The 23,057-nt window shown below is 54.4% G+C and overlaps 2 protein-coding genes across 2 annotated transcripts; one reads left to right on the top strand and one right to left on the bottom strand.

The window, feature by feature from the left end:
- Nucleotides 1-1,616: 1,616 nt before the first annotated feature.
- POU2AF2 (POU class 2 homeobox associating factor 2) lies at nt 1,617-9,796 on the bottom strand. Its single transcript, XM_072918290.1, has 4 exons — nt 9,666-9,796; nt 7,022-7,131; nt 3,194-3,236; nt 1,617-2,345 (listed from the first exon to the last, which is right to left on the bottom strand). Exons 1-4 carry the CDS (start codon nt 9,673-9,675, stop codon nt 1,996-1,998), a joined length of 513 nt encoding a protein of 170 aa, XP_072774391.1. The 5' UTR covers nt 9,676-9,796; the 3' UTR covers nt 1,617-1,995.
- Nucleotides 9,797-12,172: 2,376 nt separating this feature from the next.
- Nucleotides 12,173-18,250, top strand: HINFP (histone H4 transcription factor). Its single transcript, XM_030290929.4, has 9 exons — nt 12,173-12,455; nt 13,721-13,947; nt 14,651-14,762; nt 15,171-15,323; nt 15,824-15,901; nt 15,979-16,099; nt 16,192-16,330; nt 16,421-16,545; nt 17,104-18,250. The coding sequence occupies exons 1-9, from the start codon at nt 12,293-12,295 to the stop codon at nt 17,615-17,617; spliced, it is 1,632 nt and encodes a 543-aa protein (XP_030146789.4). The 5' UTR covers nt 12,173-12,292; the 3' UTR covers nt 17,618-18,250.
- Nucleotides 18,251-23,057: the final 4,807 nt, after the last annotated feature.

Below are 23,057 nucleotides of genomic sequence, written 5' to 3'. Positions count from 1 at the left end.
GTACAGCAGTGGGATGTGGGGCACAGCAGAAGAATGTGGGGTACAGCAGTGGGATGTGGGGCACAGCAGCGGGATGTGGGGCACAGCAGAAGGATGTGGGGCACAGCAGCGGGATGTGGGGCACAGCACAGGGATGTGGGGCACAGCAGAGGGATGTGAGGAACAGCAGCGGGATGTGCTGCTCCGGGAGGAGTTTGTGTGTGCAGAGCTACCTCTAGTGGCCACGGGCCCCGCAGGGTGCCCAGGGCTGGCTACTGCTCCCCTGGCACTGCCAGCCCACCTGGATGTCCCTGGGGCTGGCTACCATTCCTGTGGCACTGCCAGCCCACCTGGATGTCCTTAGGGCTGGCTACTGCTCCCCTGGCACTGCCAGCCCACCTGGATGTCAATAGTTCTGGCTGCCAGTCCTTCTCTCACTGCCAGCCCACCTGGCTGCCCCCAGAGCAGCCCACTGTGGGTGAGGGTCTGCTGGGGGCTCATTCAGGGTATGAGGGGTGTCAGGGTGTTGGGGGCTCTGCAGGTGGCAGGGCTCAGCGGGCAGGGCAGTGCCCACACCCTGCAGAGCCTCCGAACCGCCCCGGCTGGAAAAGCTGCTGAGGAGGGATCCTTGCTGGCAGGAAAAACCCACAGAGCGCAGAGGGTTTTCAGGCTGAGGGTTTTACTTGTGGGGTGGGAGAAATTGCTTTCTCAAGGCTCTGGAAGGCACCACCCCGAGCTGTGGTGTGGCCAATGATTGTATTTCTAACCAGAGCACATCAACTTTGAAGGAGCAGTTTTAGGAAGGAGCAGTTTTGGGAAGGAGCATAAAATCTGCTTTATAATGGTCTGGTTTTCTTTCCTCCAGCTCTTCTCTCTCCTCAGTAAGTTCTTCTGCCTTCATAAGTTCCCCAGAGGGCACTTCCATCCTCTCTAGGCCAGGCAGAGTGCTCGGGAAGGTGTGGTGGCTCCGGGGGCTGCTCAGGGCACGGGTGGCTCATCCTGGAGGGCTCGCTGGCCACGAACGGGCACAAGCTGTAGGGTGAGGTGGCAGCGTAGCTGGAGGAGTAGTGAGCATCTTCAAGGGGGTGCAGAGGGTAGGGCTGGGCTCCAGGGAGGGCTGGGGTCCAGCCTGAGCCTCGGAACGGGGAAGCAGCTCTGGCTTCGGGCAGGGAGAGGCAGCTGGAGCTGGCAGGGAGCGGCTGCAGCGGCTCTGGGCAGGCACTGTCCGGCTGGCCGAGGCTCTCGGGTGAGCTCTGCTCCCAGGGCTCTCTCTGCAGGCAAACAGGGAGAGAAGGCAAGGAAAACGCTTAGGAACAAAAGGCAGTCCTGGAGGTAATGGGATTTCTATCCCTGGCAGTGCCCAAAGCGTTTCTGTGGCTCTGGAGCAGTGGTTTAGCTGTGGAAGGAAACGTCCGTCCTGTGAGCAGGGCCTGGAGCAGGGCCCAGCAGGACTGAGCAGCCCTGACCCCGCAGGGTCAGAGCCCAGCACATTCCCTCTGGCTGCCCTGGCTGGCCCCAGACCTTGGCACGAACTCAAAAACACCTCTGGCTCCCATTTTAGCCCATGGAAAAAGCTGCCAACTCTGTGTGAGGAATTACAAACCACAGGGGTTTGAGTAGTGTGATAGCTGAATTAACACAGGGTGGAAAAGTAGAATTTTGGGGGTTTTAGAATGTAGTTCAGGGGGTCAAAATGGAGGAATCTGGGCCTTCTCCTTGCCCTCCATGTCTTGCTGTGCTGGTGACACTTTTCTGTTGGTTTAAGGTACAGACACACTGTCCAACATAAATGACAGATATTGGCACGTTATTGTAAACATGGCACAGGTAGTTTTTGGTATAAAATGTGAACACTGCCCTGAGGGCAGACAGCATGCCTTGAGACCAGACAACAGAGACTGCTGAGCCTTTCTTTGGAAGCTCAGGTTGGAGGAGAGACTTTCCACCACACGGAGCCACCCCTGACCTAGTGTGAGCTCTGGCACCCCACGAGTCCCCCTGCCCAAAGCCCACATTTCAAGGGGTGACCTGCCCTGGGGGACAGGACCATGAGGCACTCACGAGCAGGAGGTGCCCGGTGTCGCTGGGGAAGGGTGGCAGGAGAGGGGACACAGCCGCAGCGCTGAAGAAGGAGCTGGCAGCAGCTGGGAGAGGAGGAGGAGCAGCACGGTGATCCCCGAAATGCTCGCTGAGATAGGGCTCCAGGAGGGCTGGGTAGCCCTGGGGGGCAGAGGGGTCGCAGGAGAAGGGTTTGGAGCCCAGAGGGGAGGGGTAGACATCGCTGACACACTGCTTGCTGCTGTGGAAATCCAGCTCGGCCGGGAAGGATCTGCGCCCGCCGTAGTAACCAGCCGTGGTGGGCGAGCCTGGGGGCAGAAAGAAGGGTGAGAAAGTGGAAAGAAAACTCCAACAGCTGCCACAGCACGATGGAGACCTTGGTGGGTGCAAAGCAGAGCCCTTTTCTCGCCAGCATCACCCAGGAACCCACCCTGCCGTGGCACAGGAGTTCCTTGTTCCACATTTTGGCTCCATCTGGTGACCTCCAGCAAAAGTGTTGGGGAAGGTTTGGATAGGAGGGCAGGGAGATGGAGGTCAGCTCAGCCAGGCTGTGCTTCTTCCCTGCTCTGCTACAGCCCCTGGGGAGGAGGTTCCAGCTCCACTCTGCTTTCCCTGCCCGAGAGCTCAAGGGATAAAACAGGTCAGCTCCTCATTTTGTGCTTTTTCTATCCACCTCCAGGGAAAAGGGGAAAACACGGGAGGAAAAGGGGAAAACACAGGAGGAAAAGGAGAAAACACAGGAGGAAAAGGAGAAAACACAGGAGGAAAAGGGGAAAACACAGGAGGAAAAGGAGAAAACACAGGAGGAAAAGGAGAAAACAGGAGGAAAAGGGGAAAACAGGAGGAAAAGGGGAAAACACAGGAGGAAAGGGGGGAAACACAGGAGAAAAAGGAGAAAACACAGGAGGAAAATGAGGGGTTCTCTATGGCTCCTCTGCTAAAAGAGGTGGGAACTGCTTTAATTACTCTGTTTGAGGATTTTATACAGGATTATTGCTATTCTTTTTGTGATTCCTTTAATTGCTTTCCTCCTGGGCTCGCTGTGAGGGGTGGCCCCGCTCTGGGAATTGTTTCACATCCTCTGGAGGAGAACAGGAGGGCTCTGCCCACCCTCCCACCTGCAGGAAGGTGTTTAGCAGCAGAGGGAAAACCTCACCTGGCATTTGGCCAAAGGGTGACTGTGCTGTGCTGGTGCTGCCCTGCAAAAGATAAAGAGATGTTTGAAAACATGACTTTTCAAAGCTAGGCAGCCCTCTGAGTGAATTCACACACAAAATCTGAGCCTGGGTGCTGCGAAGGTTTAACTCCATGGTTTCCTCACAGGAATCAGCAGAGATTGGGAAAGTCTTGTGCAGAACTGCAAAGAGGAGGAGTATGGAGATAACTGATTTCTTCCTGCTGTCCCACAGGGTCCCTCAAAGCAGGCAGGATGCTGAGGAGTCCTTTGGGTGTTGGCACAAACCAGGCAAGGTGAGATCTGAGCCCCTGGGTGGCCAAAATGGGCAGATTCCAGCTCAGCTATCCTGGGTCTGCTGCCCCAGGGCTGCTTTACCTGGCCCTTCCTGGCAGGCTGGGTGGAAAGAGAGTTCCTAGATCCTATTTGGGTCCTACAACAATGGTTATGATAATAATAATTATATTATTAATCATCATTCTCTCCTCTTGATCCCCGGGTGAAGGAGAATTACCCCTGGAGTGACCCTCGTGCTCCCAGTGACTAAATCCTTCCAAAGCACCCTGGAAAGGCATCTGCTCCTCTGGAATCCCACTGAAATGTGGTTTTGGGAGCTCCAAGCCCCCAGAGCAGGAACAGAGACCCCCCTAGCAGCACTGGTGTCCCTCTGCTGTGCCTGGCCATTGCTGGTGGCACGCTCTGTCCAGTTTGCATAGTGCAAACAGGAGGTTCCTGCCACAGCAGGCAACCAAATTTAGAGGTTTAGATTTGAATTAAATTTGCCAGCCCTGAGGACTTCCTTCTGCTGCCGAGGGAAGGTTTGCAGCTGCTCCCTGCTCCTCCAGAGAAATGAGCTCTGAGCCTGCAGAGGTGGCAGGAGGTGACAGGAGGTGTCAGGAAGGAGCTCCAGGGCTTGGGGACAGAGGAGTGTTCTTGTCACACGGGCAGGGCTTGCACCTGTCCCCAGCTGAAGCCATCACATGCAAATCCAGGTCCTCTCCCAGCATCCAGGTCACTTTTAGAGGAGAAAGCCAAGCTGGCAGGTTCAGGCAGCACAGGTGCTGCGGGGATGGGAGCTGGGATTTCCAACTTCCAGAGCATTTAATCTTTGATCCTGTCTGTTCAACAGCCACTGGGACTGCCTGGCCGTGTGTGCACACCTGTGGTGGAGAGTCCCAGAGGTGCCAGGAGCTACCAGGGCTTTACCTGCCCGAAATCACTGCAGGAACCTCTGCTGCAGCCCATCCTTGGCCTCATCAGAGCAGAGCCCTGCATTTCATTCCCCTCCTTGCTCCTTACTGGCCTTAATTGAGAGCCATTAATTCATTTCCTCCCAGCTCTGCTTCCTTTCCCTGCCATGGGAATGGGGAGCCTGGATCTGCTCAGCCTCCCTGGGGCTCAGAGTGTGTTGATAAGCTGGGCTCAGCCTGCCCTGCCCATGGCCAGCCTCACATCCTGCCTGGGGCTTCTCCAGAGATGCTTCACTGCCTCCTAACTCACCTAAAAATCTGCCTGAATTTAAGGCTCAGCTCCAAATCATGACCTGGCCCTGCCCCGTGGCACTGCTTTGCCTTCAGGGCATCGCCTCTCTGGGCCCAGTCTGTAGTGGAGCAGCTGAAGGAATAAAAATTCTCCAAAAATCAAAGCTGAGCCTGGCAGGGCAGTGCTGGCTGTGTGTCCCTGCCCTGGGAGTGCTGCTGGGCGCTCAGCAATGAATCCTCTCTAAACCACAGCGCTGCACTGCTTCACCTCTGCAGTTCCCCACTTCCACGCCTCAGAGAAGACGGGAATCCTTTCACCCTGAGGAGGACAAGTGCAGCTTCACACCTATGCAAAGGAAAAGCCCAGGCTGCAGCCCTGCAGGTGGTGCAGAGCCCTGATTTTGTGTGGGTTTCCTCACAGCACACCCTGATCTCCATCACTCGCTGTGTGCAGGGCCTGGCTGCCAGGAAATCATGGAAACCTCATCCCAAAGCTCTGCTCTGCTGAGCCCTGACCTCCCCAGCTCAGCACAGCCTCCCACCGAGGCCTCTCACCAACAACAGCCAAGAAATGGTTTCTTTTCTGCAGCAAAGGTCACCCTGCAGCAAAAGATGCAGCTAAATTACCCTGCATCACCAACAGGCAGAGGGGTGCTCAGTTACCTGCCCCTGCCTTTGGTTCTGGGCTGCATTCTGCCAGACAAACAGAGCTGCACTTCCAGCTGCTCTTTTCATCCGAGCAAATACGGATGTTTGCCCTGCACAATCATTTTCTGTCTCCTGCAGGCAATGAGCAGCAGGGCTGGTTTTGCATCAGAGACACACACTCAGCTGCTGGGCTCTGCAGCACAAAGCCAAGGGCAATAAAGCCAGGAGGATTTTACAGTTCCAGGCCGTTTCCACTGCTGCTGTTGAAGCTGCCGCCTCCAGAGAGGGAGCAGGTCCATGGGGATATCACCAACAGGAGCTGTTTTCTCAGCTGCTCCCCAGGAACTCCTCCTAAATTAAATATCTGCCTGCTGGCAGGGTGTCCTCCCCAGTGGCTCTCCATGGCTCTGGGGGTTTCTGCCTCCCTGCAGCAGCTGAAGCCTGTGGGGATGGATCTGTGGCTGGATTTTGCTGTGTTTGGTGATGCCCAATCCTGGTTTGTTTGGGGTTTTTTTTCTGCCTGTTTTGTCACACAGTTAATGAAGCTGAAAGTCACAGCAAGTAAATCCCTGTGAGGCTTCTTCAGCATAAAAAAAACCCCAAAAAACCAAAAAAACCCCAAAAAAACCCCAGAGGTAAATGGTTTTTGGGGAAAAAAAGCATCAGAACTCCCAGTTTGTGCTGGCAGTGACCCGGGGCTCTGCTCCCTGTCTCTCCTTGCAGGACACAGCTCCTGCTCCCCCTCCTCTGGCAGCATCCCAGCAAAGGTGAGTGCCAGGAGCACCCAGGGAAGGGTTCCTCATGCCCCTGGATGCCACCACATCCTGGCACCACCATGTTGTGTCCCCTTCTGGGGACAGCCTCGCTTTCTGGCTGCCAATTGAGAATTAAAAAAAAAACAATGTAGTGCAGTAGGATTTGGGTTTCCTGTTGCCATAGAAGCACTTTAAGAGGAAATCATCTCTTCCAGGCTGATGCTTGGCCTCCTTCCAGCCCATCACATCCCTGCAGCTCCCCTGGCACTTGGAGAGGAGCTGGAAGGAGCTCAGCATTTGGGGAAGAACAGATATTTTTTGGGGCACTGACTTATCCAGGTGTAGCTGGTGGAAAAGGAAGTTGACTTGGTGAGGATATTCTCAGTTCAGTCAGGGAGAAAAAGAGAAAGATTTCTGCCAGGCTAAACCTGGGGAAAAGTCCGAGAGGAAAGTGAACAGTCAATTATCTTGTTTGTTCATATTGTTTATAGATATGTTCTACCACACTGACCTAAGTCCAGTGTACCAATCAGGTGAAATGTTTTTACTCTGACCAAAGGAATTAATGTTCATGATGTTCTCTATAAAAGAGAGAAGTGCTTTTGAATAAACATTCATTTTGCCTTCTGAAATCGTGCGAGTCATTTCGCCCATCCCTGGCTCAGCAGCGATAATTTGGGAAGGTGTCACACGTAAGATGTGAAAGGAAAGAGGAATTTAACATCATTGCCACAATTAAAAAAGGGAAATAAAGGGGCTTTGAGATATTTAAGACTGACAGATATGAAATCAAGGAGGCATCAGCGATGTTTTGGGGCACGCATTGTATTAATTACGTTAAAATGATATTAATTACTTTAACATTCCATGAACAGTGCCAGCAGAGGGAGGGATGCTGGGCCTCGATGGGTTAAAAAGGGACTCACGGTGAAGCGGGAGGCGCTGCCCTGGCGGGATCGCTTTTCAGCCAGCAGGTCCTTGACCGTGTGCTTCACTCGCACTCCCTGGTACACGCGTTTGCCAAAATCTGCGGGGACTGAGCCGAGGCAGAGGTCAGGGGGGCACAGAGCGCCGGGGAGCAGCGATCTGTGCTTCCCCTGGGAGGGGAGAGTGAAAAAATGTACTAGAAATACAGAAAGAGTTGTCATCTAGAAAGATATCTATATCTAAACATAGAAATTATCACATATATATATAATATCTTCCCGTATATAGAAATATAGAGAGAGAAAATATCGAAAAATTATTTCAATTATAAAATTTAAATATATTATTAATAGTAATAAATATTATATTATACCAATATAATAGATATTATTTTCAGAAGGCTATTTAATTACTTTATTAAACTGTATTATACTATATTAATGTGGTATTAATATTATATTATTAGTATATTAGGATATATTAGTATATAATACTAATATATTAGTATATAGTAATATATATTATATGCTATAGTACTATATTAGTATATAGTACTATAGTATATAGTATATAGTACTATATATATAATATATACTAATATATATAATATATACTAATATATATTAGTATATATAGTACTATATATAGTATTATCTATACAGTACTATATACTATATACTATAGTACTTTATTAGTATATAGTATTATAGTATATAGTATAAAGTACTATATATATATTATATACTAATATATATTAGTATATATAGTACTATATACTAATATATATTAGTATATAGTACTAATATATAGACTAATAATATTTCAGAAGGCTAATTAATTACTTTATTAAATGGCAAAATTAATTTAAAAATTACTTTCTTTTTTAAAAAAATTACTTCATTAATAAAAAAAATACTTCGACAAAATTTCCTTTGATAAAAATTTGCTTTAATAAAAATTTACTGTAGTAAAAATTTGCTTTAGTAAAAATTTGCTTTAATAAAAATTGTTTTAATAAAAAATCACTTTATTAATTAAAAAATCCCTTTATTAAAGTGGAGTCAGAGCACATCATCATGCCCACGTCAGGGATTGCAGCAGCTGTGGGCTGTGGCACAGGTGAGAGCTGAGGGACAATGCAGGGACAGCTTTGCTTTTTCATCCTGGCCTGAGTGCAGCTCGCACCTGTGGAGCCAGGGAGGAGTTTCCATGTGGGCTTTTATTGAATTATCCCGGAAAAATCCTCCCTGCCTTTGAAGCTAATCCCTGGAGAACAGGAGGCAGCTGCCAGCGCCCAGCTGAGCTCTTTGATCTCCAGGATTTGTCCTTTGGCTCTCCTGCCCCTCAGGACGTGTCCCTTGGCTCCGGTTCTGGTGGCTTTGTGGCCACACACACACCTGTGGCAGCACATTTCTCTCCCTCTCAGGATTTTTTATAGAGGTGCACAGAGAGAAATGGAAGAAAAAACAATTTCTGTTTCTGCTCCTTGTTTTTCCCATGTGGAATGTGTGTGGAGAATTGTTTCCCTGGGGTGATGCTTGTTTGGGTTCTGGTGGGGATTGTTTGAGCCTGGTGGCCAACCCAACCCACCTGGGGCTGGGCTCTCAGAGAGGGGCACGAGTTGTGTTAGAGTATCCTCCTTTTATATAGTATATTAATGTATTTTAGCATAGTTATCATAAAGAAATCATTCAGCCTTCAGAATTGAGTCAGACATCCTCATTTCTTCCCATTGGATTCACCTGCATTTACAATATACACCAAGAGAGGTGAGAGGGTTTAAACAATGCACTGCTGGCTTGGCCTTGCCCCAAATGGGTGTGTTTTTATTTTTGGGGGCATAGCAGCTGCCAGTTTGGGCAAGTAGAATTTTATTTTGGTGTTTGAGTGCTGATCAAAGAGCTTCAGCCATGGCCAGGCAAAAAGCAAACACAAAGCAAAGGACAGATTGCCAAAAATGAGGTGAGAGTACAAAAAAAAACGCAACAAAAGTGGTCAGAAATGGACATCAGCTCTCACAGGGAGAGGAATTTCAGCAGGTTTGGTGCTCTGCAGGTTTTCCTGACACCTTTGCTGTGCTCTGAAGGCATTAGAAAATCACTTCCACACCCTTCTGCTGCTCTGGGCTGTGGAGGTCATGTCACATCCTCACTTATTCCTCTGCCCAAATTGTTTTAATTCAGCAACACTCAACCCCTCTAACCCCGGGCTGAAGTTATCACACAACTGAACCTGTTGTTTCCAGTGGATTGTCCAGAGGTTTCTGGTGCTGAGCTGCCAGAACTTCAGAGAGCTCTGCCACTGGCAGCACTGGGGAAGAAAATGCTCATTCAGGCCTGAGTTGATATCATTTCCAAGCAAATTGAATCCAATTTCACATCACTTTGATCTAACTGCCTTTTGAAATAATAATAATAATAAAGCATAGCACTGTGAAGGAATCTAAATTCAGTCTGGAGAAGGCAGAACACGTTAATTGATGCTATTAAATTTTGGGGACATTTAAGATGTCACGTCTATTCTAGACAAATTTTTGTGGGGTTTTTTTTTCAATAGGAGCCCAAGGACAGCACAGTTTGTTCCTTCCCTGATATTGCCATGAAGATGCCTCAGCCTGTGAAGATCTGAGCTGCTGGAACTCACCTGCTTCCATTGTTGGTGCTGCTGACGAGTCCCAGCTCCCGGATCCTGCAGGAATTTGGGGAAGATCTGTCCCTCATGAGCTTCCCAGAGCAGAGTGAAGCCTGTGCTCATAATTCCCTGGGACACTTCCAGCTGAGCCTGGCGGAAATTGGTTTTTTAGAATTTAGGGATGTCTCCAGCGCCATACCTCGTTTGGGATTTGCTTAAATGCAAATCCCTGGATCTGGGTTTCTCTCCACTTTGCATGGTCAGTGTGGGTTCTTCCCCAGGAGCCTCCTTCCTGTCTGAGCTGGCATTTAATGGGTGAAAAAACAGGTTAATGGGCAGAAAAACACAGGTTTCTGGGCAGAAAAACACAGGTTTCTGAACAGAAAAACACAGGTTTCTGGGCAGAAAAACCTCAGGGTGAAGTGAAATGCTAGCAAGCCTTGCAGTGAGGAATAATTTTCTTCCAGCTGAGGAATCTGGCAGGGAAAACAAGCCTTAGGTGAGCATTTTCTCCTGTGTGGGTGTGGGATCCCCACGAGGTGTTGGAGGCCTCCCTTGGGTAGGAATTCTGCATTTTTGGGACCCCAGAGACTGCTCTGGGCTTTCCACACCTCCAGGAAAAGGAAAAGGAAAGGGAAGGGAAGGGAAGGGAAGGGAAGGGAAGGGAAGGGAAGGGAAGGGAAGGGAAGGGAAGGGAAGGGAAGGGAAGGGAAGGGAAGGGAAGGGAAGGGAAGGGAAGGGAAGGGAAGGGAAGGGAAGGGAAGGGAAGGGAAGGGAAGGGAAGGGAAGGGAAGGGAAGGGAAGGGAAGGGAAGGGAAGGGAAGGGAAGGGAAGGGAAGGGAAGGGAAGGGAAGGGAAGGGAAGAGCAGGGGCAGCCTGCTGCTCCCAATTCCATCTCCCTCCCGCTGGAGTCTGCTGCCAGCTCGTGGGGCCATCAGGTAAAACCCTGCCCTCCCTCCTGCTGCTCCCAGGGGCTCTGCCCAGCACAGGGGTGCACTCTGTCGCTTGAGAAAGAAGGATGCAGGACACATTTTGTGGGGCAAAAAGCAAGGATCCATCCCATTTTATTTAATGATTCAGGACACATTTAATAGTGCAAAAATAAAAGGTTGATCCCATTTTATTTAATGATGCAGGACACATTTTATGGGGTAAAAAGCAAGGGTCAATTCCATTTTATTTAAGGATGCAGGACACATTTTATGGTGCAAAAGGAAAGGATCCATCCCTGTTTATTTAAGGATGCAGGACACATTTTATGATGCAGAAAGAAAGGGTCCATCAATTGAAAAGAGAGAGAGAACAAAAGCTCAGGCAGGCTCCTTTGAGACACAAACCTCTCACCTGGTATTTTCTTTTCAAAAATCCTCACACCCACATTTTCTGGATACTTTGGTGGGTTTGGGCACGTGTTTTCCATTCGTAGGGGGCAGAGCCGGGGCTCTGGTGGGATTTGCAGGAGCTGTTGTGTCTTGGCACGACACACCCTGGGCACGTTCTGTACAACCCCTTTCAAAAAGAAGTTTAAACCCTTTAAAACCCTTTTTCAAAGGTGTTTAAACCCTTTAAAATAGTTTTTAAAATGGGTTTAAACCCTTTAAAACCCTTTTTAAAAGGGCATTTACCTGTGCCAAAGCAAATTTTGGGAGCTGTGCCTCTGCTGTGTTTAACAAAGAGCCCGGGGCAGCAGCTGGGACAGTCAATGTGAATTTAATTCCATCTGATGAAGGAGCAGAGGGAATTTGTTGCTTTATCTCACAGCAAAGAGCTGCAGAACAGGTGGGGTTTGTGTTTACTGTTGGATGAACCAACCCAGGGATGGATTTTCAGTGTGAGGATTTCTTTTAACATTATGTTGGAACCTAAAACTATATTTAACACGCTACTTAAGAGAATTAATACAGCATAATTTTCTAACATTACACATATAATATTCATTGTAATATTTGCGAAAAGCCAAACATAAAATGTGCATTTTTCACGTGTTCCTAAAAGCTAGTTTTCAGTTTTTATATTCTTCATTATAAACCCAGCTAACTAAACATTGTGTTGACAAACAATTATTAGTTAACTACTAAGTCTTAACTTCATCGAGGCCTACTTATTGATTTCAATTAACTCTAGTGAGACTTATCTCTAACTAAAATGTCTACATTGTAAATCTCTAATGAAAATCTTTAAATTGTAAATCTTATCTCCTCTAAAATCTCTAAATTCCTTAAAATTTGTGTTTCCCTACGCCTTGGACACTTCAGGGATGGGCAGGCAGAGAGTGAGGAACCCTCGCTGGTCCCGGGGTCGGCTTTTTCCCAACCCAAATACATTCAGGGATGGGCAGCAGAGGTTTTTGTCAGTGAGAAATGCTCGCAGTCCTTGCCCGGTTTTTTCCCAAGGAATTTCCCCAGGAATTCCTAAGGAATTCCATTTCCTTAAGGAGCTTAGGAACCTTTGTTGCGTAGCGCTGCTTCCCGGCGGGGCCGCTCGGCCGCTGCGCGCAGGCCGCGGTTCCCCGCGCGCTGATTGGCGGGCGGGCGCGCGCGGTGCGCCGCCCCGCGGTGTCCCCCGTGGGGCGGAGCAGGCCGCGGCCGCGCTCGGGGCCGGTTCGGGGCGATCCCGGGAGCCCCGCACAGGCCCGGGCCATGGCGGGCGGCCGTGGCGGCGGGAAGGCGGCCGTGGTGCTGCGCTGCGAGTGGCAGCAGTGCTCGTTCGAGGCGGAGGGGATGGAGGAGTTCTGCGGGCACATGGCGCAGCACCTGCGGCAGCACCTGCCCGGAGAGCAGCGCGCCCAGATGGACCCGCTGGGTGAGGGGGGCTCGGCGGGGCTCCGGTGGCTCGGAAAAGGCCCCTGAGGGGATCGGGCTGCACCCGCATGGAACGGCAGCAGGAGGGGATTGCTGCCCGGGGATGCTCAGCGGGGTCGGGAGGGGGAATTTCCACACGGAAAGGGCGGCGGGGCTGCACGGGGAGGGCTGGGGTGCCCAGGGTTGGAGTGCCCAGGGAGGGTTGGGGTGCCCAGAGTTGGAGTGCCCAGGGAGGTTTGGGGTGCCCATGAAAGGTTGGGGTGCCCAGGTTTGGAGTGCCCAGGGTGGGCACCGGGCACAGCCAGGGCTCCGTGGGCTGGCAGGGCTTGTCCGGCCGAGGGAGCTCCGGGGCTCTGCTCTCCCCTCCCTGAGCGGGGCAGGGCTGGGGCTGAGCACATGGCAGCTGTGTCTGTCTGTGTCCCAGAGGAGCTGTCTGTCTGTCTGTCTGTCTGTGTCCCAGAGCTAGGTGTCTGTCTGTCTGTCTGTCTGTGTCCCAGAGGAGCTGTCTGTCTGTCTGTCCCAGAACTGTCTGTCTGTGTCCCAAGGGAGCTGTCCATCTGTCTGTCCATTCCAGAGGAGCTGTCAGTCAGTCTGTGTCCCAGAGCAGCTGTCTGTGTCCCATAGGAGCTGTCCATCTATCTGTCTGTGTCCCAGAGGAGCTGTCCATCTGTCTGTCTGTGTCCCAGAGGAGCTGTCCATCTGTCTGTGTCCCAGAGGAGCTGTCCATCTGTCTGTGTCCCAGAGGAGCTGTCTGTCTGTCTGTCCCAGAGGATCTGTCTGTCTGTCTCCCATAGGAGCTGTCTGTCTGTCTGTCCCAGAGCAGCTGTCTGTCTGTCTGTCTGTCCCAGAGCAGCTGTCTGTGTCCCACAGGAGCCATCTGTCTGTCTGTCTGTCTGTCCCAGAGCAGCTGTCTGTGCCCCACAGGAGCCTCTGTCTGTCTGTCTGTCCCAGAGCAGCTGTCTGTGTCCCACAGGAGCCGTCTGTCTGTCTGTCTGTCCCAGAGCAGCTGTCTGTGTCCCACAGGAGCTGTCTGTCTGTCTGTCTGTCCCAGAGCAGCTGTCTGTGTCCCACAGGAGCTGTCTGTCTGTCTGTCTGTCCCAGAGCAGCTGTCTGTGTCCCACAGGAGCCATCTGTCTGTCTGTCTGTCCGTTCCAGAGGAGCTGTCCATCTGTCTGTCCATTCCAGAGGAGCTGTCAGTCAGTCTGTGTCCCAGAGCAGCTGTCTGTGTCCCATAGGAGCCTCTGTCTGTCTGTCTGTCCGTTCCAGAGGAGTACACCTGCCTGTGGCAGGGCTGTGGCTTCTGCTCCCCGGCGAGCTCGGCCGACCTGGTGCGCCACGTCTACTTCCACTGCTACCACAGCAAGCTGAAGCAGTGGGGGCTGCGGGCCCTGCAGGGCCAGGCGGGGCTCAGCCCCTGCCAGCTGGACTTCCAGAGCCACAACATCATCCCTGACATCCAGGAGGACTTCCTCTGCCTCTGGGAGTACTGTGAGGTGACAGCACGGGGCTCTGTGGGACACGGGAGGTGCTGCTGTGGACTTCCCTTGCAGGGTTCCAAACCATCTGTGGCTTCCATTTTAGCCAAAATGGAAAGAACTGCCAACTCTCTATGAGGAATTACAAACCACAGGGGTTTGAGTAGTGTGGTAGTTAATTTAACACAGGGTGAAAAAGTAGAATTTTGGGGTTTTTAGAATGTAATTCAGGGGTACAAGATGACAGAATCTGGTGTGTCCCAGCCTTTTTCCCTTTTTCTTGCCCACCATGCCTTGCTGTGCTGGTGACACTTTTCTGTTGGTTTAAGGCAGAGATTCACAGTCTAACACAGGTGGAGGGCATTGGCACAAATCTGTAAATAGACAACACGGAATTCTGAGTATCTGAGGTGGGAGCTGCCCGAGGCTCAGGGGAGACTGCTTGGGCTGTACCAGGCAGAGCTCAGCAGGTCAGAGACAGAATTTTATAGATCAGAAAGAATAAATAACCTGCAAAACTCAATTTCACTCATTCCAGACCTCTCCTTCAGCTGCCAGGCTAGGGGAACAGGGATTTTTATGACTTTGGGGCCATTCCAAGCAAGCAGACCCTGACAGTGCTGCAGCACAGCTGCACAGCTGCTGGCTCTGCAGCTGTGTGGGAACATCCTGGCTTGCTGTGCTCTCCCTCACCCTGTCCTGTTGTCCTTGCCCCCCTCAGAGGTCGTTTGACAACCCCGAGTGGTTCTACCGGCACGTGGAGGATCACAGCTTCTGCTCCGAGTACAAGGCAGCAGGGAAGGAGAACCACGTGCTGCTCTGTGGCTGGAAAGGTTGGTGGGACCTGCAGGGCCTCTCCTGAGAGCTTTGGGCTGGCTGGCAAACACGTCCAGGGGAGCAGCTTTCAGAGAGCCTCTTGGCCTTCAAAAGTAGATTTTCAAATTTCATGGCTTAGACCGTGAAATACTCATGGAGGAGTTCCCTCAGGGAATCCAGCTGAGTGCTTCCTATTTATGTGTAATCACTACCTTGGAGAAAAGCTGATTTATTTTTTACTTTGATTTTTTTCATTCGTTCCTCCTGTGTTTGTGCAATTGGGGGCCACACTGTTTGTACTGTGCCAATCTCACCCTGCCCTGTGGGGATTTTGGAGCTTTGCTGGGCAGAACAGGACGAGGAAGCTGCTGTTGAGTGAGGCTGTGTCCCTTGGGAGGGCTCTCAGCTGTGCTGTCCCTCCCCAGACTGCAACTGCAGCTTCAAGGGCCGCTGCAAGCTGCGGGAGCACCTGCGCAGCCACACGCAGGAGAAGGTGGTGGCCTGTCCCACCTGTGGGGGGATGTTTGCCAACAACACCAAGTTCTTCGACCACATCCGCCGCCAGACCGCCCTGGAGCGTAAGCCCCGGGGGCAGGGAGGGGCTGGGGGGTCCTGGGCTGGGGTCTTTGGGTGCCTGGAGCTGTCTGTACCCTGTGAGCCAAGGGCAGGGTGTGCTTGGAGCAGCCTGGCTTGTTTGCTGAGTGGTGGGAGCTACAGAATTCCAGAATCATTTTGTTTGGAAAAGAGATTGAGTCCAGCCTGGGATTGATCCTCACCTTGGCAGCCAAGCCATGCCCTGACCAGGGGTAGGGACTCTCCCACCTCCCTGGGAGCCCCTTCCAGCATCTGCTCACCCTTCCCATGAGGAAATTCCTCCTGATGTCCCTCCTGAACCTCCCCTGGCCCAGCTGGAGGCCGTGTCCCCTGGGAAGTGTCTCCTGGCAGAGGCAGATGGGGGCTGTTCCTCCTGTGGGGACCCAGGGCTGCCCAGCAGGGTTCCCAGCCCCTGGCACACCTCTGCTGGCTGCTCTCTGTGCCCTTCTCCCTGCCCTGCCCTCTCTGTGCCCTCCCTGTGCAGAGCAGAGGTTCCAGTGCTCCCACTGCTCCAAGAGGTTTGCCACGGAGAGGCTGCTCCGCGACCACATGAGGAACCACGGTGAGTGCAGCTCCCAGCTGTGGGCTGGCTGCTCTGCCCTGCTCTGGGGTGACATTTTCTCCCCGTTTTTGGCCCAGTGAACCACTACAAGTGCCCCCTGTGTGACATGACGTGCCCGCTGCCCTCCTCGCTGCGCAACCACATCCGCTTCCGACACAGCGAGGAGCGCCCCTTCAAGTGTGACTACTGTGACTACAGGTGAGGGCCAGTGCTGGCCCCCTTCCTGACCTCCCAGAGGCCTCTGTGGGGGTGTGGGGGTGTGTGTGTGCTGCAGCTCTGTGCCCTCACAGCTGCAAGAACCTCATTGACCTGCGGAAGCACCTGGACACGCACAGCAAGGAGCCGGCGTATCGCTGCGAGTTCGAGGCCTGCAGCTTCTCTGCACGGTCCCTCTGCTCCATCAAACTGCACTACAGGAAGGTCCACGAGGTGGGGAAGCAGCAGAGCTTGCATGGCTCGTGGTGCCCCTGTCAGTCTTCTCAGCTTTTTGTCTCTGACGTCGCTCTCTGTGTCCCTCAGGGTGACTCCGAGCCCCGGTACAAGTGCCACGTGTGTGACAAGTGCTTCACACGGGGGAACAACCTCACTGTCCACCTCAGGAAGAAGCACCAGTTCAAATGGCCCTCGGGACATCCTCGCTTCAGGTACTGCTCACCTTTAGCCCCTCAGTGCCTCCTCTGCAGGGCAGGAGCTGCACCCTGCGTTGTGCTGGCAGTGCTTGGGCTCTGATGTTTGCTGGTGTCTTCAAGACCCTTTTCCCAGTGGCTGGGAGGCACTGGGCAGTAAATGCTCAGTGGGATCTGAGCAGTGCTGCCTGGCAGCCCCAGGGCAGTGGTGCCATCACTGCTGCCTCTGTGGGACAGTTCTGAGCTTGGCAGGTGTCCCCCTCTAGAGAGATCCATCTTGGCACAGGAGCTTCTGCTTCCTTTGGAGGAAATTCCAGAGGGTTTCCAGAGCCTGAAAGCTGGGAGGGGAAGAGGATGGACTTGAAATGCTCCTGGTGAAAGAGTGGTGGAAGGAGAGGGGCTGGGGAGGGGATTGAGCCTGGCACAAAGCTCAGAAGCTGCCACATGGGAGTAGAGGCTGAAACAGCATCTGTGCAGCACAGGGATTGAAACCTTGGCTGCTGTGCCCTTTCCTGGCTGTTGCCCATCTCCTGGGAAGGGGGATGTGCCTGGCTGACCCCTCCTGTCTGTGCCCAGGTACAGGGAGCACGAGGACGGCTACATGAGGCTGCAGCTGGTGCGCTACGAGAGCGTGGAGCTGACAGAGCAGCTGCTCAAGGACAGGGAGAAGCGTGGCGAGGCTCTGGATGGCCCCAACGAGTGCGTGGTGCTGCCTGAGGGCGAGGGTAACCTGCAGGGCATCCTTCTGGAGCCTCCAGCAAACCCTGTCCCGGCAGAGAGCAGCACAGCCGAGCTGCCCGTGCCCCCTGCCCTGTGCTCTGCTCCCAGCCCTGAGCCAGCACGGCCGAGCCCCTTCCCAGGAGCTTCCTCCTCCTCCTCCTCCTCCTCAGAGCAAGGAGCCAGCAGCACCAGCAGCCCCATCATCCGTGTGGTGAGCAGGACCAACGAGCAGGGCCAGAGTGAGACTGTCTATTACGTGATGGCCAGCACAGAGCAGCAGGGCACGGCAGCCCCGGCCCTGGAGCTGGAGGAGAACGTCATGGACAGGCTGCAGAAAACAGCTGAGGAGCTGGGCATCCAGATCCTGTGAGGAGGAGAGCTTCAGCCTCCTGGGGATGTGCTGCTGGAATGCTTGGGGACAGGGCTGGGCTTGCCTTCAGCCCAGCCTCGCTGGCTGCTGGTTCTGGTCAGCGTGTGAGAGGGGAGGGACAGATGTGAATCAAGTGATCTGAGCTGGAATGAGCTGTCTGCCTCCTCCTTTTGGGGACTGGGGCCTCTCAAGCTTCTCCCACCCTTCTGGGGGTTTGGGCTAGGCCTGGCAGGGTGGTGTGGTCAGCAGCTGTGCCCTTCTGAGCTGGTTGTGGAGCACACTCTGCTGCTGAGGCCCCTTCCCCGGGAACGTGTGGCCCTTGGCAGGCCAGTCCTGCCCCATCCATGCCTTCTCCAGGGGGTGCTATGCCTTCATCAGCACGTCCTGCACACTTTTCCCTGTCTGCCCTGCTGCTGGGGGTGGTGTTTGCCTCCCTGACCCCAAACCAGCCCTGCTCCCTGGGAGGACAGCGCTGGAGCTGCTGTCCCTTGCAGGCCAGTGCAGCAGTGCGACACTGGGAGCTTCCTGCTGCTTTTGGCATCCCCTGGCTGCCCTCCCCACGTTGGGGTTTGGGCTCCTGGCTGGGCAAAGTGTACTTTGGCAAGACAAATAAACATCAGGCTGCCAGGCCCAGCAGTGTTTGCTGTGTTTTTCTGCTCAGACGGGGTGGGGATGGCGCTGGGGTGGTGCAGAGTGGGAGGTGGGCACCGAGGAGCTGCCCTGGCACTCTGCAGCTGGCACTGGAGCGTGCTGCTCCCCAGAGGTGGCACTGCAAGGGCGGGTTTAGCTCTGCCACTCGTGTTGCTGAGTTTATACTATTTAAAGGAGATATTAAAACTACAAACCTACTTTTTCTAACTCACAACTCGTGCCCCTCTCTGAGAGCCCAGCCCCAGGTGGGTTGGGTTGGCCACCAGGCTCAAACAATCCTCACCAGAACTCAACCAAGCATCACCCCAGGGAAACAATTCTCCAAACACATCCCACATGGGGCAGAAACAGAAAATGTTTTCTCTTTCTTTCCTCTGTGCTCCTCTATGAAAAAAAATCCTGAGAGAGAGAAGAATGTGCCTGGCACAGGTTAGAGCTGGGCTGGCCCTGGCAGAGCTGGGTTGGCCCTGGCAGAGCTGGGCTCACGGGTGGATTTAGGCTGGCCCTGGCAGAGCTGGGCTCAGGGTTAGAGCTGGGCTGGCCCTGGCAGAGCTGGGCTGGCCCTGGCAGAGCTGGGCTCAGGGGTACATTTAGGCTGGCTTTGGCAGAGCTGGGCTGGCCCTGGCAGAGCTGGGCTCAGGGATAGATTTGGGCTGGCCCTGGCAGAGCTGGGCTCAGGATTAGAGCTTGGCTGGCCCTGGCAGAGCTGGGCTCAGAGTTAGAGCTGGCCTGGCCCTGGCAGAGCTGGGCTCAGGGGTGGATTTAGGCTGGCCCTGGCAGAGCTGGGCTCAGGGGTGGATTTAGGCTGGCCCTGGCAGAGCTGGGCTGGCCCTGGCAGAGCTGGGCTCAGGGATAGATTTGGGCTGGCCCTGGCAGAGCTGGGCTCAGGATTAGAGCTTGGCTGGCCCTGGCAGAGCTGGGCTCAGAGTTAGAGCTGGCCTGGCCCTGGCAGAGCTGGGCTCAGGGGTGGATTTAGGCTGGCCCTGGCAGAGCTGGGCTCAGGGGTGGATTTAGGCTGGCCCTGGCAGAGCTGGGCTGGCCCTGGCAGAGCTGGGCTCGGGTAGATTTAGGCTGGCCCTGGCAGAACTGGGCTCAGGGGTGGATTTAGGCTGGCCCTGGCAGAGCTGGGCTCAGGATGCCTTCCAGAGCAGGGCCCTGTGCCAGTTCTGCATTCTCAACTCTCCAGCCTGGCCCTCCCAGGGCACGGCTGTGCTGCTGCTGCTGGTTTGGGGCTGGCTGTGGGGAATGGCCCTTTAAACCCTGCCCAGGCAGGGTAATCTGCCAGAGATTATCTGCTGGGGAGAGGATTGGCATTAAAGGGAATGGCTCCTCCCTTCCTCCCGTGTCCTGCAGCATCCCCTGGCCTGCAAACCAAGTTCACTTTCTCCTGGCGAGCAGAGAGGGCTCTGGGCTCGGAGGGGTGAGGGGAGGAGGGCAGATGATGATGGCACTGGGCTTCCTCTTCCTCGCCGTGCTGGCCACGCTCGCCTCCTGCCAGGACCCAGAAGGTGACAGGGGTTTGGGGGGTGATGGGGGTGATGGGGTGCCCAGAGCTGCATCAGTCCTGCCCAGCAAGGAGCCAGACCAAGGCTTGGCACAGGGGGTGTGGGAGCTGAGCCCCGAGTGGGTGCCCTCCTGAGCACAGCAAGGGCTGGGATGGGCTCCTGTGGGCTCCTGTGGGCTCCTACAGGTCCCTGCGGGGCTCGGGGGGCTGGACAAGCGCTGACAGTGCTGTCCTTGCCCCCGGTGGCCCAGGAGAGCTGGACACGTACTGGTCCGGCACGGCTCCCATCTGCCTGGGGGGCTGCAGGGGCAGGCACAAGGAGCTGAAGAGGAGCCAGTGTGGCAACGGCAGCTGCTGCTGGCTGGGCTACAAATCCTTCTGCAGAGGTAGAGCCGGGGGAGGGCTGGGGGATCCCTGGGGGTGTCCCCTGCAGCAGCCGGGGACACGCGTGGGTGACCCGCAGCCTTGGCTGGCGAGCCCCGGGGCTGTCCCCACGCCCTGCCCGGGCTGCCAGCCCCGGTTACATCGCTGTCCGCAGTGAACTGCGGGCGGCCCGAGGCGGATTTCAACTCGGTGGTGCACGGGAACGACTGGTGGGTGGGTTCCGTGGTGCGCTACAGCTGCCGGCCCGGATTCCTGCTGCTGGGGGACCCCGCCAGTGCCTGCCGGCCCGACGGCCGCTGGACCCCCAAACCCTCCTGCCTCCGTGAGTACCGCTCAGACACATCCCAAACCCTCCTGCCTCCGTGAGTACCGCTCAGACACATCCCCAAACCCTCCTGCCTCCGTGAGTACCACTCAGACACATCCCAAACCCTCCTGCCTCCGTGAGTACGGCTCAGACACATCCCCAAACCCTCCTGCCTCCGTGAGTACCCGACAGGTCAGGCACATCCCAAACCCTCCTGCCTCCGTGAGTACCGCTCAGACACATCCCCAAACCCTCCTGCCTCCGTGAGTACCGCTCAGACACATCCCCAAACCCTCCTGCCTCCGTGAGTACCGCTCAGACACATCCCCAAACCCTCCTGCCTCCGTGAGTACCCAGCGGGTCACACACACCCCCAAACCCTCCGAGCCCCGCAGGGCTCCAGCTGAGCCCCCTGTTATAAATGAAAATTTGTCCAGCCAAATTAATATGAAAAAATGAAATATTTATTTTGCAATCAAATTCTATCCAGCCAGCCACGAGGAAAGAACAGAGCCGAGCCCAGGGTCGGCCCTGGGTGTGCAACAAGGAGTCAGCCTCAGCAGAGGTTTTCCTCCATGCCCACACACCTCCAGCCTGGCACAAGCGGTTTTTATAGGGAAAATTCTGCCTGAGGCCAAGATTTCAGCAATCAGTCTTTTCTTCTATTCAGAGTCCATATGTTAATAAGATTTTCCTTTTTGGTGATGAGGGAGAACAATTCAGTGTCCGGAGTTTGTTGAATCCCTTGATGAAGTTTATGGGAATTCGGGAATGCTGCATTCACATGGATCTCCCTGAGGATTTCCATGATTTCCATCTCGGGTCGTTCAAGGATGATCAGCACCTGGGGGTTCTGTATCTCCCCAGCCATGGCCCATCTCCTGGTGTCCCCAAATCCCACCACACATGGCCCATCTCCTGGTGTCCCCAAATCCCACCACACATGGCCCATCTCCTGGTGTCCCCAAATCCCACCACACATGGCCCATCTCCTGGTGTCCCCAAATCCCACCACACATGGCCCATCTCCTGGTGTCCCCAAATCCCACCACACATGGCCCATCTCCTGGTGTCCCCAAATCCCACCACACATGGCCCATCTCCTGGTGTCCCCAAATCCCACCACACATGGCCCATCTCCTGGTGTCCCCAAATCCCACCACACATGGCCCATCTCCTGGCCAGCCGTATCTTCTTACTTGTAAATCAGTTTCCCACATACACCCGGTCTCGGTGGGGAGAAGGGGGGGGAGGCTAGTACAAACGAGGTATAATCTAACAAGTATTTAACATTATATATTCCATACAAGGAATGGCACAAATTATGTTTATTACCCATAACACCCCCGAGATGGGTTCTGCCCCCGCAGGGATCTGCCTGCGCGGCCGCATCCAGCTCAGCGAGTGGGACATCAGCGGCCGCTGCTCCTCGTCCTGCGGTGGCCAGGAGCTCCTGGGAACCTCCCTGGGAACGTCCCTCAACAGTGGCTGCATCAAGATCTCGGCCTGTGTCACCAAAGTGTCCGGCTGGCCCCGCTGGTTCCGGCGCTGTGACATCTGCGAGTGCGACTGCCATGTGCCCTGCGGTGAGTCCTGGTGGTGGCACTGCCCACTGGGCTCTGGGGAAGGCTGGCACCGGGAGATGGGAGCTGCAAACAGCTCCAAATCTGCTCTTTGCTCTCCTCAGGTTCCTCCAGGTAGAGCTGGGCCGCCTGGGGCTGTGGCCGCTGGCTCCGTGCTGAGGGAGGCTTCCACCCTGGGTCCTGCCTCCCTTCACCGGTGTCTGCTCCTTCCATGACTCTGGCTGTCCCCAGGCTGTCATCTGAGAGAGGAGGAGATGTTCTGGATTCGCTCTTGCAGGGCCTGGGAGATGCTCTGGGAGCTGCTGGGGTCTGGGAGTGTTTCCTGCAGCTGGGTTGGGGACAGTGCTGTCAGCACCCATTCCCTGGCTGCTTCCCAGAGGGGCTCAGAGCCCCTTTTTGGGGGGAGCCAGCAGCTGTGCCTGTGGGAAATAGCTGTCCTTCAGTGCTGCAGGTTGGGATTTCTCCCTGTCAGGTAATTCCAGGCCCTGAGCTGGGAGGTGGAGCTGCCCTCTGAGCTGGCTGAGGCCAGCTGGAGGGTGGCATCTGCCTCCTGTCCCCACGGCAGGGACAGAGCAGCCTGGCCAGGGCTGCAGCACCCACTGCTGAGGAATCCACCTGCCCTGCAGCCTCCCTGGGAGTGCACAGCGGGCAGAGGTCTCATCTCCCAGGTGGAAAATCTTCCCTCCAGGCTGCTCCATGCGCTGCCTGCTGGTCCTGCTCCTTCCAGGGAGTCTGTGCTCCTGCCCTGAGAGCCCCTTTCTGCAGGGGCTTCTCCTCCAGCACCCTGGGCCCACAAAGGGAGAGATTTGGCCCCAGCCAGGAACAGTTTTGTGCTCCTTGAGGACGACTCTGGCTCCTTAGGAAGCAGTTTCATTCCCCCAGGGAAGGAGAGGGTGGGCTGGGGCACATCTGATGGCACTGCTGAGGGTGCTGTAGGTAGGACCAGCCACGGGTCATTAAAAATATATTTGCAGGGAATCCCACAGGTTTTCCTGTCATGCAAAGAGGTTC

The sequence above is a fragment of the Taeniopygia guttata genome, chromosome 24 (assembly GCF_048771995.1).
Source record: "Taeniopygia guttata chromosome 24, bTaeGut7.mat, whole genome shotgun sequence".
NCBI lineage: Eukaryota > Metazoa > Chordata > Aves > Passeriformes > Estrildidae > Taeniopygia > Taeniopygia guttata.
This window is presented reverse-complemented; position numbering and strand designations above follow the sequence as displayed.

Bases quoted from the DNA above. Each gene is read 5' to 3' on its own strand.
- POU2AF2 (XM_072918290.1), bottom strand. The intron at 3,237-7,021 runs GTGAGTCCCTTT...TATCTTTTGCAG, and splicing joins GCAGCGCCTCCCGCTTCACC to GGCAGCACCAGCACAGCACA. The intron at 2,346-3,193 runs GTGAGGTTTTCC...TTCTGCCCCCAG, and splicing joins ACCCTTTGGCCAAATGCCAG to GCTCGCCCACCACGGCTGGT.
- HINFP (XM_030290929.4), top strand. From the start codon at position 12,293: ATGGCGGGCGGCCGTGGCGGCGGGAAGGCGGCCGTGGTGCTGCGCTGC. The intron at 12,456-13,720 runs GTGAGGGGGGCT...TGTCCGTTCCAG, and splicing joins CGCCCAGATGGACCCGCTGG to AGGAGTACACCTGCCTGTGG. The intron at 16,100-16,191 runs GTGAGGGCCAGT...GTGCCCTCACAG, and splicing joins TGTGACTACTGTGACTACAG to CTGCAAGAACCTCATTGACC.